At 39.8% G+C, this 17,783-nt stretch overlaps 1 protein-coding gene across 2 annotated transcripts in view; it reads right to left on the bottom strand.

Annotated features, from left to right (window-relative positions):
• The window catches only part of LOC117343502 (little elongation complex subunit 2-like), a 55,626-nt gene that overhangs the window by 2,564 nt on the left and 35,279 nt on the right, over positions 1-17,783 (bottom strand). Inside the window, exons 12-16 of one of the 2 annotated variants that reach the window (XM_033905874.1) lie at positions 9,131-9,280; positions 6,759-6,910; positions 6,264-6,393; positions 5,847-5,931; positions 3,444-3,494 (exon numbers count right to left, since the gene is read on the bottom strand). In XM_033905874.1, coding sequence (XP_033761765.1) covers positions 3,444-3,494; positions 5,847-5,931; positions 6,264-6,393; positions 6,759-6,910; positions 9,131-9,280 — 568 coding nt within the window. Of the gene's footprint in view, positions 1-3,443; positions 3,495-5,846; positions 5,932-6,263; positions 6,394-6,758; positions 6,911-9,130; positions 9,281-13,242; positions 13,294-15,644; positions 15,730-16,061; positions 16,192-16,556; positions 16,709-17,783 lie in introns of those variants that run through there. The other variant, XR_004536021.1, reaches the window with a different exon arrangement.

The following is a 17,783-nucleotide window of genomic DNA, read 5'->3' as shown; positions in this document are numbered from 1 at the left end:
GGACTCTTGGTTATTGAGCAGAAGTCATTTAAAGATTTGAGCCTTTTTGACTCCTGTGACCTTGAATGAAGGTCAAGGTCATTCATTTGAATAAACTTAAGAGCCCTTCACCCCAGTATGCTACAGGCCAAATATTAGGTCTCTGGAACTCTTGGTTATTGAGAAGAAGTTGTTTGAAGATTTTAGCCTTTTTGACTCATGTGACCTTGAATGAAGGTCAAGGTCATTTATTTGAACAAACTTGGTAGCCTTTCACCCCAGCATGCTACAGACCCAATATCAACTCCCTGGGACTCTTGGTTTGTGAGAAGAAGTCGTTTAAAGATTGGAGTCTTTTTGACTCCTGTGACCTTGAATGAAGGTCAAGGTCATCCATTTGAACAAACATGGTAGCCCTTCACCCCAGCATGCTACAGACCCAATATCAACTCCATGGGACTCTTGGTTATTGAGAAGAAGTCGTTTAAAAATTTTAGCATTTTTTAACTATGTGACCTTGAATGAAAGTCAAGGTCATTCATTTGAACAAACTTGGGAGCCCTTCACCCCAGCATGCTACAGGCCAAACATTAGGTCTCTGGGACTCTTGGTTATTGAGAAGAAGTTGTTTAAAGATTTTAGCCTTTTTGACCACTGTGACCTTGAATGAAGGTCAAGGTAATTCATTTGTACAAACTTGGTAGCCCTTCATACCAGCATGCTACAGACCCAATATCAACTCCCATGGACTCTTGGTTTTTGAGAAGAAGTCGTTTAAAGATTTTCGCCTTTTTGACTCCTGTGACCTTGAATGAAGGTCAAGGTCATCCATTTGAACAAACTTGGTAGCCCTTCACCCCAGCATGCTACAGACCCAATATCAACTCCCTGGGTCTTTTGGTTATTTAGAAGAAGTCGTTTAAATTTTGTTTAGCATATTTGACCCCTGTGACCTTGAATGAAGGACAAGGTCATTCATTTGAACGAACTTGGTAGCCCTTCTCTCCAGCATGCTACAGACCCAATATCAACTCCCTGGGGCTCTTGGTTATTGAGAAGAAGTTGTTTAAAGATTTGAGCCTTTTTTACCCCTGTGACCTTGAATGAAGGTCAACTTTATTCATTTGAACAAACTTGGTAGCCCTTCACCCCAGCATGCTTCAGGCCCAATATTAGGTCTCTGGGCCTTTTGGTTATTGAGAAGAAGTTGCTTGAATTGAAAAGTTGACGCCGGAAGGACGGCCGGGCGACGGACGCCGCGCCACAGCATAAGCTCACTTGCCCTTCGGGCAGATGAGCTAATAATACCCAGATAGTCATATCAAAATTCTGCTTCAGAAAATACAATGACAGGTCATGACAATAAAGCCTACAAAGTGTCAAGCTGAACAAGAGGCCCAGAGGGCCTGTATCGCTCACCTGGTTTCATGAGATATGAAACAAGAATGATGCTGAAGTATATTTGTCGCTGGTATGGCTATGTCAATATATATCATAAGCATTTTATATGGGCAATGTACATTGGTTTTATTTTAATGCTAAAAATGCCAAAAAGTGCATTAATCCATGAAATGAAATTGACTTTTGGCGCGACCCCATAGGGATGCTACCACACAAATGTGAGTGATATCCATATTACTTAGTTTCAGAGAAGATCTTGTTAAGACTAATTGACCCCTTTTGACCCTGCCCTCTGCCCCCTGGAGGGTCAGCTCTTTCCTTTATACAATTTTGAATCCCTACCCCAATAGGATGCTACCAGTCAAACCATTGCTAAATTTCAGAGAATAATTTGTTTAAATCAATTTAGCCAAATAGACCCCTCTTGGCCCCACCCCTCAGCCCCTGGCGGCCTGGGTCAACCCAAACATTTGTACAGTTTTGAATCCCCATCCAATAACCATGCTACCATACAAATGTGAGTAATATCCATTGCTTAGTTTCAGAGAAGAAGTTGTTTAAACAAATTGACCAATTTTGGCCCCACCTCTCAGGCCCCTTGGGGGTCAGCCCCACCATTTGTACAGTTTTGAATCCCCACCCCATAGGGATGCTACCAGGCAAATATGAGTGATATCCATTGCTTAGTTTCAGAGCAGAAGTCGTTTATATCAATATAGCCAAATTGACCACATTTGGCCCCGCCCCTCAGGCCCCTGGGGAAACAGCCCCATCATTTGTACAATTTTGAATCCTCACCCCATAGTGATGCTACCAGGCAAATATGAGCGATATCCATTGCTCGGTTTCAGAAAAGAAGTCGTTTATATCAATATAGACCAATTGACCCGTTTTGGCCCCGCCCCTCAGGCCCCTTGGGGGGCCAGCCCAATCATTTGTACAATTTTGAATCCTCACCCCATAGTGATGCTACCAGGCAAATATGAGCGATATCCATTGCTCGGTTTTAGAGTAGAAGTCGTTTATATCAATATAGCTAAATTGACCATATTTGGCCCCGCCCCTCAGGCCCCTGGGGGAACAGCCCTATCATTTGTACAATTTTGAATCCCCACCCCGTAGTGATGATAACAGGCAAATATGAGCGATATCCATTGCTTGGTTTCAGAGAAGAAGTTGTTTGTATCAATATAGCCAAATTGACCACATTTGGCCCCGCCCCTCAGGCCCCTGGGGGGCCAGCCCCATCATTTGTACAATTTTAAATCCTCACCCCATAGTGATGCTACCAGGCAAATATGAGCGATATCCATTGCTCAGTTTCAGAGAAGAAGTCGTTTATATCAATATAGCCCAATTGACCCCTTTTGGCCCGCCCCTCAGACCCCTGGGAGGCCAGTCCCATCATTTGTACAATTTTGAATCCTCACCCCATAGTGATGCTACCAGGCAAATATGAGCGATATCCATTGTTTGGTTTCAGAGAAGAAGTTGTTTATATCAATATAGCAAAATTGACCCCTTTTGGCCCCGCCCCTCAGGCCCCTGGGGGGCCAGCCCCATCATTTGTACAATTTTGAGTCCCCTACCCATAGGGATGCTTCTGACCAAATTTGATCAAATTCTGATCAGCGGTTATGAAGAAGAAGTAAATTGTTGACGGACGGACGGACGACGTATGACAGACGGATGACGACGCCACGGTATGGCTTCCTTCGGACCAGGTGAGCTAAAAATGAGCGGACAAGTTTAAAATGCTGTAGTGAAGAAAGGGTGACAGCTCTTACAGAAATCACTGAAACCCATGACTGGACGGCACAGCATCATGTTATGGTAATAAATTCACTCACAGTTAATCAAGAAACTCTGTGTTGGGATCACTCCTCCTTACTCATTAGCTGGATTTTTATGTGAGACCTCTGGTATTTTTTAGGATCCACGGCAGTTTTATCAGGATCAGCACCAAACTCAACTGATAGGGACATTGTGTCTCCAACCCCCCCCCCCCAAATTTACCATGGACATACAATATGTCATAAAATCTGCCAGCATTGGACACTTACAGATGGAGTTTGTGGAATATATTTTGAAGCATCAGGAAGACATCCCCAGGCCTGAAAAGAAAAAACATTCAATGATTCATTCCACTGACAGGTCAAAAGGACGTAATACCAGACATTTAACCCATTAATAATTACTTCTTCCTCAGTAAGCTGTTAGTTTTGGGTCCAGTTTTCTCTACCTTTTGATTTTTTCATCTTAGATTTTGATGTCGTTATTACTATGTTAAAAGTCCTTGAAGCAGCAAGGGCAGTATTAGAATAAACAAGAGATCCCAGAGGGATCTTGGCGCCCACCATTGAATGATCTACATAGGTTCCATGTCAGATCGATCTTTTCTCTACTTTTCCCTTCATTTTACTCTAATCTGTGCAAATTGAGACATCCCTCCAGTACTTTTCAAACAAGGGAATCCTAGCTATATAAGAAATTTGAGATTTAACGATAATGGCTGTTTGTTTGTCAGGTTGTTTTCAGGACAGACTGGTCCAAAAATGCAATACAAGGGACCAAGGGGAACCTACTTATGAAATTTGAGAAAGATCCTTTCAGCACTTTCTCAGAAATAGCGATAACAAACTTCAACTGTCAAAATCCAAGATGGCTGCCTGTCGGCCATGTTGTTTTCAGATTAGTCTCAAAACGCAATATGCATAACTAGGCACCAAGGGAAACTTACATATGCAATTTGAGAAAGATCCCTTCAGTACTTTCTCAGAAATAGCGATAACAAACTTTAATTGTCAAAATCCAAGATGGCTGCCTGTCGGCCATATTGTTTTCCGATTGGTCTCAAATCGCAATATGCATAACTAGGCACCAAGGGGAGCCTACATATGAAATTTGAGAAAGATCCCTTCAGTACTTTCTCAGAAATAGCGATAACAAACTTCAATTGTCAAAATCCAAGATGGCTGCCTGTCGGCCATGTTGTTATCCGATTGGTCTCAAATCGCAATATGCATAATTAGGCACCAAGGGAAACCTTCATATGAAATTTGAGAAAGATCCCTTCAGTACTTTCTCAGAAATAGCGATAACAAATTCAACTGTCAAAATCCAAGATGGCTGCCTGTCGGCCATATTGTTTTCCGATTAGTCTCAAATCGCAATATGCATAACTAGGCACCAAGGGAAACCTACATATGAAATTTGAGAAAGATCCCTTCAGTACTTTCTCAGAAATAGCGATAACAAACTTCAATTGTCAAAATCCAAGATGGCTGCCTGTCGGTCATGTTGTTATCCGATTGGTCTCAAAATGCAATATGCATAACTAGGCACCAAGGGGAACCTTCATATGAAATTTGAGAAAGATCCCTCCAGTACTTTCTCAGAAATAGCGATAACAAACTTCAACAGTCAAAATCCAAGATGGCTGCCTGTCGGCCATGTTGTTTTTCGATTGGTCTCAAAACGCAATATGCATAACTAGGGACCAAGGGGAACCTACATATGAAATTTGAGAAAGATCCCTTCAGTACTTTCTGAGAAATAGTGATAACAAGAATTGTTTACGGACGGACGGACGGAGGGACGGACGGAGGGACGGACGGACGGACGGACGGACGACGGACCACGGACGCAGGGCGATTTGAATAGCCCACCATCTGATGATGGTGGGCTAAATATAAAGATAGCATTATTTTTTAATCGTAAACTACATTTCCTAAATTCACTGAGGATGGAAATTCATGAAAATCTGCTGCCAGCTTTTGAATATGCTATTTGTATGCCATAAACAGTAATTATGTGGATTGTTTCTGAACTATCTCTTTAATTTGTACCAAATCTGGTCCATTATACTAAATTCTTCCTCGAGATACCCTGGTATTGTCATGTTGTTGGATAGCTGACAGGTGGATGATAAATATAGTTACGTGACAATACCTTACATTGTCTTACAGGTCAAATAGCAAGGATATAAAATCTGTATTGGTTAAATACCTGTCTTCTGTAGGTCAATCATTTGTCTTGTTTGAATGTTTTCTGTGAGCCTATCAGCTCAATTGTAATATATCTGAATGTTTTCTGTGAGCCTATCAGCTCAATTGTAATATATCTGAATGTTTACTGTGAGCCTATGAGCTCAATTGTAATATATCTGAATGTTTTCTGTGAGCCTATCAGCTCAATTGTAATATATCTGAATGTTTTCTGTGAGCCTATCAGCTCAATTGTAATACAATGTATATCTGAATGTTTTCTGTGAGCCTATGAGCTCAATTTTTACCTACATGAATGTTTTCTGTTAGCCTATCAGCTCAATTGGTACCTACCAGAATGTTTTCTGTGAGCCTATGAGCTCAATTGTAATATACTTGAATGTTTTCTGTGAGCCTATCAGCTCAATTGGTACCTACCTGAGTGTTTTCTGTGAGCCTATCAGATCAATTGGTACTTACCTGAATGTTTTCTGTGAGCCTATCAGTTGACTTAAGCTGATTTCCTCCAGTGCAATGAGCTCCGACTTGAGTGGATCAATACGAGCTGGAAAGATTTAGTTTTTTAAGACTGAAGTATACGAGCTGGAAAGATTTAGTTTTTTAAGACTGAAGTAACTTAAGGTCATGTTGGGCCATAGACAACATGATCAAAATCATTTACAGCTCTAATTGATTCATAGTGATTTCATGCTCTTGTGGATAAATACAAAAAAATATTCAGCAGAATTTTGCATATCTGAAGCTCTCAGGAGACATGAGTTATTCAGTTATGTATAGAGTATGTGATTTCATATCGGGCAAACTGATCATGTGGTTTTGATGAGTGAAAGCTCATGCAAGGGGAGATAATTATGATGGATAACGGTCGATGCTTACCTCTGAGCAGTTTACAGTGAGGCCGGATATACCCCGAGATCCAGGATCTACAGGCTTCACTGGGTGTGGTCTGTTCCAGGCCCTCTGATGACTGGTATTCCATCTTGGTACATAAATGTACTTTTGACAACTGTGTAAGTGTAGAAATACAAATTTACACTTGAACACTAGCAATGCAATCAACTGACCATGAATTGAAGTCAGTGTGGAAATCAGAATATTGGATACGTAAATATATTACTATATTCTGGCAGGGGATGATAACATACTACTTCACCCGATTTACCTGATTCACCAATGAAAAATTATCTCAGTTGACAGGTAAAAAATAGTCCAAACATTATATTCAAGTATTGTATAAAGTCTTGGATCTGGTTTAGTTTTATGTTGTTTTATCAACAGCTATGATCATTTCAGAACAGTATTGTATAAGGTGAAGTTTAAATCCTAAGAACTAGTCTGACCTTATCACACACTCCCATTATGTACACTGACCTTCTGGACATTGTCCCGAATGGTGCCATGGTAACCACATCGGACCACTACCTGGAATCCCCCTAGTGACCACAGGTGATAGGCGACATTGGACCTACTATCAGGCTGTTTAAATGTGGAAGTGCCTGATTCTGACGGATGACATTGGCTCTCTGTAAAATTCAGATCAATACAACTCAAATTGATTCCTAATTAGCTGAAAATAAGTTGGTACAACAAGAAGGACTACACACTCATCTTTATTTTTGGTACTTTGGCTTTTTAGAAACAGTATTGTAGCATTTTTCTTTCAACAGTAGTCCTAAAAAATTTTTTTTCAAACTCTAATGTGGTAAACAAATGGACGGAATCAGGGTAAATCAGTAAGCCCTCCCCCCGAAAAAAAAAATCATACGAGAGTATAAAATGTTTGATGTTTTTATGTAGGGTATGATATTGTTTAATTGATAAAATATTGAACAACCGCCATGATAATATGACGGCTATAACAATATTTGACCCCGACGTCTACCTTTTTACTGGTAAATGTTGAACAACCTCCATGATAATATGACGGCTATAACAATATTTGACCCCGACGTCTACCTTTTTACTGGTAAATAAATTAATACTGAACAACCTCCATGATAATATGACGGCTATAACAATATTTGACCCCGACGTCTACCTTTTTACTGGTAAATGTTGAACAACCTCCATGATAATATGACGGCTATAACAATATTTGACCCCGACGTCTACCTTTTTACTGGTAAATAAATTAATACTGAACAACCTCCATGATAATATGACGGCTATAACAATATTTGACCCCCGACGTCTACCTTTTTACTGGTAAATAAATTAATACTGAACAACCTCCATGATAATATGACGGCTATAACAATATTTGACCCCGACGTCTACCTTTTTACTGGTAAATGTTGAACAACCTCCATGATAATATGACGGCTATAACAATATTTGACCCCAACGTCTACCTTTTTACTGGTAAATAAATTAATACTGAACAACCTCCATGAAAATATGATGGCTATAACAATATTTGACCCCGACGTCTACCTTTTACTGGTAAATAAATTAATACTGAACAACCTCCATGATAATATGATGGCTATAACAAGATTTGACCCTGACGTCTACCTTTTTACTGGTAAATGTTGAACAACGTCCATGATAATATGACGGCTATAACAATATTTGACCCCGACGTCTACCTTTTTACTGGTAAATAAATTGATACTGAACAACGTCCATGATAATATAACGGCTATAACAATATTTGACCCCGACGTCTACCTTTTTACTGGTAAATGTTGAACAACGTCCATGATAATATGACGGCTATAACAATATTTGACCCCAACGTCTACCTTTTTACTGGTAAATAAATTAATACTGAACAACCTCCATGATAATATAACGGCTATAACAATATTTGACCCCGACGTCTACCTTTTTACTGGTAAATGTTGAACAACGTCCATGATAATATGACGGCTATAACAATATTTGACCCCAACGTCTACCTTTTTACTGGTAAATAAATTAATACTGAACAACCTCCATGATAATATGACGGCTATAACAATATTTGACCCCGACGTCTACCTTTTTACTGGTAAATGTTGAACAACCTCCATGATAATATGACGGCTATAACAATATTTGACCCCGACGTCTACCTTTTTACTAGTAAATAGATTAATACTGAACAACCTCCATGATAATATAACGGCTATAACAATATTTGACCCCGACGTCTACCTTTTTACTGGTAAATGTTGAACAACGTCCATGATAATATGACGGCTATAACAATATTTGACCCCGACGTCTACCTTTTTACTGGTAAATAAATTAATACTGAACAACCTCCATGATAATATGACGGCTATAACAATATTTGACCCCGACGTCTACCTTTTTACTGGTAAATAAATTAATACTGAACAACCGCCATGATAATATGATGGCTATAACAAGATTTGACCCCGACGTCTACCTTTTACTGGTAAATAAATTAATACTGAACAACCTCCATGATAATATGATGGCTATAACAAGATTTGACCCTGACGTCTACCTTTTTACTGGTAAATGTTGAACAACCTCCATGATAATATGACGGCTATAACAAGATTTGACCCCGACGTCTACCTTTTTTACTGGTAAATGTTGAACAACCGCCATGATAATATGATTGCTATAACAAGATTTGACCCCGACGTCTACCTTTTACTGGTAAATGTTGAACAACCTCCATAATGATATGATTGTTATAACAACATTTGACCCTGACATTTTTTACTGAAAAAATATGGAACAACCTCCATCACAATGTGGCTGTTATAACAACATTTGACTCTTACCTTTAACGTTTTGATCTGGTGTGTGCAACATATTCTGCATGCCTTTCAGAATTGAGTCAAAGGTGCTGACTCGGGAATTTGATCTCCTTGTTCCTGTCTTTGGACCAGAGCCCTTTGGCACCTGAGTTTGGTTTTTACTAACCGTTCCTTCTGCGATAAAAAGAATAAATAAATAAGATAGATAAATAAACAAGAGGCCCAATGGGCCTGTATCACTTACCAGGCTCTACAGCAACTTTGAAGTTGATTCAGGTTATTTCAGCAGATACTATGCTGATAACCACTTTATTCAAATATCAGCGTAGGCTAGGTTTATTTATGTCAATAAATTTTCTAGTCCTTCATTCCAATATACAACTGGCCTAATATCAGGTCTCTTTGTTATCCAGAAATCATTGTTTGAATAATTTAGCCTATTTGACCTATGACCTTGAATGAAGTTCAATGTCATTCATTTGAACAAACTTGGTAGCCCTTCACCCCAGTATGCTACAGACCTAATATTAAGTGCATGCATGCATGCATCATTGGCCTCTTGGTTTTTGAGAAGAAGTCATTTGAAGATTTTAGCTTATTTCACGCATGTGACCTTGAATGAAGGTAAAGGTCATTCATTTGAACAGATTTGGTAGCCCTTCAATTCAGCATGCAACAGGTCCAACATCAAGTCTCTGGGCCTCATGGTTATTGAGTAGAAATTGTTTACAGATTTTAGCCTATTTGACCCATGTGACCTTCAATGAAGGTCAAGGTCATTCATTTGAACAAACTTGGTAGCCCTTTAACCCAGAATGCTACAGACCCAATATCAGGTCCATGGCCCTCTTGGTTGTTAAGAAGAAGTTGTTTAAAGATTTCAGCATATTTGACCACATTGACCTTAAATAAGTGTCCAGGTCATTTATTTGAACAAACTTGGTAGTATTCCAGCATGACACATGACCAATATCAGGTCTCTAGGCCTCTTTGCTTTTGAGAAGAAGTCGTTTAAAGATTGGAGTCTTTTTGACTCCTGTGACCTTGAATGAAGGTCAAGGGCATTCATTTGAACAAATTTGGTAGCCCTTCACCCCAGCATGCTACAGACCCAATATCAACTCCCTAGGACTCTTGGTTATTGAGAAGAAGTCGTTTAAAGATTTTAGCATTTTTTAACTATGTGACCTTGAATGAAAGTCAAGGTCATTCATTTGAACAAACTTGGGAGCCCTTCACCCCAGCATGCTACAGGCCAAACATTAGGTCTCTGGGACTCTTGGTTATTGAGAAGAAGCTGTTTAAAGATTTTAGCCTTTTTGACTCCTGTGACCTTGAATGAAGGTCAAGGTAATTCATTTGTACAAACTTGGTAGCCCTTCATACCAGCATGCTACAGACCCAATATCAACTCCCATGGACTCTTGGTTTTTGAGAAGAAGTCGTTTTAAAGATTTTCGCCTTTTTGACTCCTGTGACCTTGAATGAAGGTCAAGGTCATCCATTTGAACAAACTTGGTAGCCCTTCACCCCAGCATGCTACAGACCCATATCAACTCCCTGGGTCTTTTGGTTATTTAGAAGAAGTCGTTTAAATTTTGTTTAGCATATTTGACCCCTGTGACCTTGAATGAAGGACAAGGTCATTCATTTGAAACGAACTTGGTAGCCCTTCTCTCCAGCATGCTACAGACCCAATATCAACTCCCTGGGGCTCTTGGTTATTGAGAAGAAGTTGTTTAAAGATTTGAGCCTTTTTTACCCCTGTGACCTTGAATGAAGGTCAACTTTATTCATTTGAACAAACTTGGTAGCCCTTCACCCCAGCATGCTTCAGGCCCAATATTAGGTCTCTGGGCCTTTTGGTTATTGAGAAGAAGTTGCTTGAATTGAAAAGTTGACGCCGGAAGGACGGCCGGGCGACGGACGCCGCGCCACAGCATAAGCTCACTTGCCCTTCGGGCAGATGAGCTAATAATACCCAGATAGTCATATCAAAATTCTGCTTCAGAAAATACAATGACAGGTCATGACAATAAAGCCTACAAAGTGTCAAGCTGAACAAGAGGCCCAGAGGGCCTGTATCGCTCACCTGGTTTCATGAGATATGAAACAAGAATGATGCTGAAGTATATTTGTCGCTGGTATGGCTATGTCAATATATATCATAAGCATTTTATATGGGCAATGTACATTGGTTTTATTTTAATGCTAAAAATGCCAAAAAGTGCATTAATCCATGAAATGAAATTGACTTTTGGCGCGACCCCATAGGGATGCTACCACACAAATGTGAGTGATATCCATATTACTTAGTTTCAGAGAAGATCTTGTTAAGACTAATTGACCCCTTTTGACCCTGCCCTCTGCCCCCTGGAGGGTCAGCTCTTTCCTTTATACAATTTTGAATCCCTACCCCAATAGGATGCTACCAGTCAAACCATTGCTAAATTTCAGAGAATAATTTGTTTAAATCAATTTAGCCAAATAGACCCCTCTTGGCCCCACCCCTCAGCCCCTGGCGGCCTGGGTCAACCCAAACATTTGTACAGTTTTGAATCCCCACCTAATAACCATGCTACCATACAAATGTGAGTAATATCCATTGCTTAGTTTCAGAGAAGAAGTTGTTTAAACAAATTGACCAATTTTGGCCCCGCCTCTCAGGCCCCTTGGGGGTCAGCCCCACCATTTGTACAATTTTGAATCCCCACCCCATAGGGATGCTACCAGGCAAATATGAGTGATATCCATTGCTTAGTTTCAGAGCAGAAGTCGTTTATATCAATATAGCCAAATTGACCACATTTGGCCCCGCCCCTCAGGCCCCTGGGGGACCAGCCCCATCATTTATACAATTTTGAATCCTCACCCCATAGTGATGCTACCAGGCAAATATGAGCGATATCCATTGCTCGGTTTCAGAAAAGAAGTCGTTTATATCAATATAGACCAATTGACCCGTTTTGGCCCCGCCCCTCAGGCCCCTTGGGGGGCCAGCCCAATCATTTGTACAATTTTGAATCCTCACCCCATAGTGATGCTACCAGGCAAATATGAGCGATATCCATTGCTCGGTTTTAGAGTAGAAGTCGTTTATATCAATATAGCTAAATTGACCATATTTGGCCCCGCCCCTCAGGCCCCTGGGGGAACAGCCCTATCATTTGTACAATTTTGAATCCCCACCCCGTAGTGATGATAACAGGCAAATATGAGCGATATCCATTGCTTGGTTTCAGAGAAGAAGTTGTTTGTATCAATATAGCCAAATTGACCACATTTGGCCCCGCCCCTCAGGCCCCTGGGGGGCCAGCCCCATCATTTGTACAATTTTAAATCCTCACCCCATAGTGATGCTACCAGGCAAATATGAGCGATATCCATTGCTCAGTTTCAGAGAAGAAGTCGTTTATATCAATATAGCCCAATTGACCCCTTTTGGCCCGCCCCTCAGACCCCTGGGAGGCCAGTCCCATCATTTGTACAATTTTGAATCCTCACCCCATAGTGATGCTACCAGGCAAATATGAGCGATATCCATTGTTTGGTTTCAGAGAAGAAGTTGTTTATATCAATATAGCCAAATTGACCCCTTTTGGCCCCGCCCCTCAGGCCCCTGGGGGGCCAGCCCCATCATTTGTACAATTTTGAGTCCCCTACCCATAGGGATGCTTCTGACCAAATTTGATCAAATTCTGATCAGCGGTTATGAAGAAGAAGTAAATTGTTGACGGACGGACGGACGACGTATGACAGACGGATGACGACGCCACGGTATGGCTTCCTTCGGACCAGGTGAGCTAAAAATGAGCGGACAAGTTTAAAATGCTGTAGTGAAGAAAGGGTGACAGCTCTTACAGAAATCACTGAAACCCATGACTGGACGGCACAGCATCATGTTATGGTAATAAATTCACTCACAGTTAATCAAGAAACTCTGTGTTGGGATCACTCCTCCTTACTCATTAGCTGGATTTTTATGTGAGACCTCTGGTATTTTTAGGATCCACGGCAGTTTTATCAGGATCAGCACCAAACTCAACTGATAGGGACATTGTGTCTCCAACCCCCCCCCCCCAAATTTACCATGGACATACAATATGTCATAAAATCTGCCAGCATTGGACACTTACAGATGGAGTTTGTGGAATATATTTTGAAGCATCAGGAAGACATCCCCAGGCCTGAAAAGAAAAAACATTCAATGATTCATTCCACTGACAGGTCAAAAGGACGTAATACCAGACATTTAACCCATTAATAATTACTTCTTCCTCAGTAAGCTGTTAGTTTTGGGTCCAGTTTTCTCTACCTTTTGATTTTTTCATCTTAGATTTTGATGTCGTTATTACTATGTTAAAAGTCCTTGAAGCAGCAAGGGCAGTATTAGAATAAACAAGAGATCCCAGAGGGATCTTGGCGCCCACCATTGAATGATCTACATAGGTTCCATGTCAGATTGATCTTTTCTCTACTTTTCCCTTCATTTTACTCTAATCTGTGCAAATTGAGACATCCCTCCAGTACTTTCAAACAAGGGAATCCTAGCTATATAAGAAATTTGAGATTTAACGATAATGGCTGTTTGTTTGTCAGGTTGTTTTCAGGACAGACTGGTCCAAAAATGCAATACAAGGGACCAAGGGGAACCTACTTATGAAATTTGAGAAAGATCCTTTCAGCACTTTCTCAGAAATAGCGATAACAAACTTCAACTGTCAAAATCCAAGATGGCTGCCTGTCGGCCATGTTGTTTTCAGATTAGTCTCAAAACGCAATATGCATAACTAGGCACCAAGGGAAACTTACATATGCAATTTGAGAAAGATCCCTTCAGTACTTTCTCAGAAATAGCGATAACAAACTTTAATTGTCAAAATCCAAGATGGCTGCCTGTCGGCCATATTGTTTTCCGATTGGTCTCAAATCGCAATATGCATAACTAGGCACCAAGGGGAGCCTACATATGAAATTTGAGAAAGATCCCTTCAGTACTTTCTCAGAAATAGCGATAACAAACTTCAATTGTCAAAATCCAAGATGGCTGCCTGTCGGCCATGTTGTTATCCGATTGGTCTCAAATCGCAATATGCATAATTAGGCACCAAGGGAAACCTTCATATGAAATTTGAGAAAGATCCCTTCAGTACTTTCTCAGAAATAGCGATAACAAATTCAACTGTCAAAATCCAAGATGGCTGCCTGTCGGCCATATTGTTTTCCGATTAGTCTCAAATCGCAATATGCATAACTAGGCACCAAGGGAAACCTACATATGAAATTTGAGAAAGATCCCTTCAGTACTTTCTCAGAAATAGCGATAACAAACTTCAATTGTCAAAATCCAAGATGGCTGCCTGTCGGCCATGTTGTTATCCGATTGGTCTCAAAATGCAATATGCATAACTAGGCACCAAGGGGAACCTTCATATGAAATTTGAGAAAGATCCCTCCAGTACTTTCTCAGAAATAGCGATAACAAACTTCAACAGTCAAAATCCAAGATGGCTGCCTGTCGGCCATGTTGTTTTTCGATTGGTCTCAAAACGCAATATGCATAACTAGGGACCAAGGGGAACCTACATATGAAATTTGAGAAAGATCCCTTCAGTACTTTCTGAGAAATAGTGATAACAAGAATTGTTTACGGACGGACGGACGGAGGGACGGACGGAGGGACGGACGGACGGACGGACGGACGACGGACCACGGACGCAGGGCGATTTGAATAGCCCACCATCTGATGATGGTGGGCTAAATATAAAGATAGCATTATTTTTTAATCGTAAACTACATTTCCTAAATTCACTGAGGATGGAAATTCATGAAAATCTGCTGCCAGCTTTTGAATATGCTATTTGTATGCCATAAACAGTAATTATGTGGATTGTTTCTGAACTATCTCTTTAATTTGTACCAAATCTGGTCCATTATACTAAATTCTTCCTCGAGATACCCTGGTATTGTCATGTTGTTGGATAGCTGACAGGTGGATGATAAATATAGTTACGTGACAATACCTTACATTGTCTTACAGGTCAAATAGCAAGGATATAAAATCTGTATTGGTTAAATACCTGTCTTCTGTAGGTCAATCATTTGTCTTGTTTGAATGTTTTCTGTGAGCCTATCAGCTCAATTGTAATATATCTGAATGTTTTCTGTGAGCCTATCAGCTCAATTGTAATATATCTGAATGTTTACTGTGAGCCTATGAGCTCAATTGTAATATATCTGAATGTTTTCTGTGAGCCTATCAGCTCAATTGTAATATATCTGAATGTTTTCTGTGAGCCTATCAGCTCAATTGTAATACAATGTATATCTGAATGTTTTCTGTGAGCCTATGAGCTCAATTTTTACCTACATGAATGTTTTCTGTTAGCCTATCAGCTCAATTGGTACCTACCAGAATGTTTTCTGTGAGCCTATGAGCTCAATTGTAATATACTTGAATGTTTTCTGTGAGCCTATCAGCTCAATTGGTACCTACCTGAGTGTTTTCTGTGAGCCTATCAGATCAATTGGTACTTACCTGAATGTTTTCTGTGAGCCTATCAGTTGACTTAAGCTGATTTCCTCCAGTGCAATGAGCTCCGACTTGAGTGGATCAATACGAGCTGGAAAGATTTAGTTTTTTAAGACTGAAGTATACGAGCTGGAAAGATTTAGTTTTTTAAGACTGAAGTAACTTAAGGTCATGTTGGGCCATAGACAACATGATCAAAATCATTTACAGCTCTAATTGATTCATAGTGATTTCATGCTCTTGTGGATAAATACAAAAAAATATTCAGCAGAATTTTGCATATCTGAAGCTCTCAGGAGACATGAGTTATTCAGTTATGTATAGAGTATGTGATTTCATATCGGGCAAACTGATCATGTGGTTTTGATGAGTGAAAGCTCATGCAAGGGGAGATAATTATGATGGATAACGGTCGATGCTTACCTCTGAGCAGTTTACAGTGAGGCCGGATATACCCCGAGATCCAGGATCTACAGGCTTCACTGGGTGTGGTCTGTTCCAGGCCCTCTGATGACTGGTATTCCATCTTGGTACATAAATGTACTTTTGACAACTGTGTAAGTGTAGAAATACAAATTTACACTTGAACACTAGCAATGCAATCAACTGACCATGAATTGAAGTCAGTGTGGAAATCAGAATATTGGATACGTAAATATATTACTATATTCTGGCAGGGGATGATAACATACTACTTCACCCGATTTACCTGATTCACCAATGAAAAATTATCTCAGTTGACAGGTAAAAAATAGTCCAAACATTATATTCAAGTATTGTATAAAGTCTTGGATCTGGTTTAGTTTTATGTTGTTTTATCAACAGCTATGATCATTTCAGAACAGTATTGTATAAGGTGAAGTTTAAATCCTAAGAACTAGTCTGACCTTATCACACACTCCCATTATGTACACTGACCTTCTGGACATTGTCCCGAATGGTGCCATGGTAACCACATCGGACCACTACCTGGAATCCCCCTAGTGACCACAGGTGATAGGCGACATTGGACCTACTATCAGGCTGTTTAAATGTGGAAGTGCCTGATTCTGACGGATGACATTGGCTCTCTGTAAAATTCAGATCAATACAACTCAAATTGATTCCTAATTAGCTGAAAATAAGTTGGTACAACAAGAAGGACTACACACTCATCTTTATTTTTGGTACTTTGGCTTTTTAGAAACAGTATTGTAGCATTTTTCTTTCAACAGTAGTCCTAAAAAATTTTTTTTCAAACTCTAATGTGGTAAACAAATGGACGGAATCAGGGTAAATCAGTAAGCCCTCCCCCCGAAAAAAAAAATCATACGAGAGTATAAAATGTTTGATGTTTTTATGTAGGGTATGATATTGTTTAATTGATAAAATATTGAACAACCGCCATGATAATATGACGGCTATAACAATATTTGACCCCGACGTCTACCTTTTTACTGGTAAATGTTGAACAACCTCCATGATAATATGACGGCTATAACAATATTTGACCCCGACGTCTACCTTTTTACTGGTAAATAAATTAATACTGAACAACCTCCATGATAATATGACGGCTATAACAATATTTGACCCCGACGTCTACCTTTTTACTGGTAAATGTTGAACAACCTCCATGATAATATGACGGCTATAACAATATTTGACCCCGACGTCTACCTTTTTACTGGTAAATAAATTAATACTGAACAACCTCCATGATAATATGACGGCTATAACAATATTTGACCCCGACGTCTACCTTTTTACTGGTAAATAAATTAATACTGAACAACCTCCATGATAATATGACGGCTATAACAATATTTGACCCCGACGTCTACCTTTTTACTGGTAAATGTTGAACAACCTCCATGATAATATGACGGCTATAACAATATTTGACCCCAACGTCTACCTTTTTACTGGTAAATAAATTAATACTGAACAACCTCCATGAAAATATGATGGCTATAACAATATTTGACCCCGACGTCTACCTTTTACTGGTAAATAAATTAATACTGAACAACCTCCATGATAATATGATGGCTATAACAAGATTTGACCCTGACGTCTACCTTTTTACTGGTAAATGTTGAACAACGTCCATGATAATATGACGGCTATAACAATATTTGACCCCGACGTCTACCTTTTTACTGG

This window comes from Pecten maximus, chromosome 15, assembly GCF_902652985.1.
Source record: "Pecten maximus chromosome 15, xPecMax1.1, whole genome shotgun sequence".
Classification (NCBI taxonomy): domain Eukaryota; kingdom Metazoa; phylum Mollusca; class Bivalvia; order Pectinida; family Pectinidae; genus Pecten; species Pecten maximus.
The sequence above is the reverse complement of the archived record's forward strand: the minus strand, read 5'-3'. Positions and strand labels throughout refer to the sequence as shown.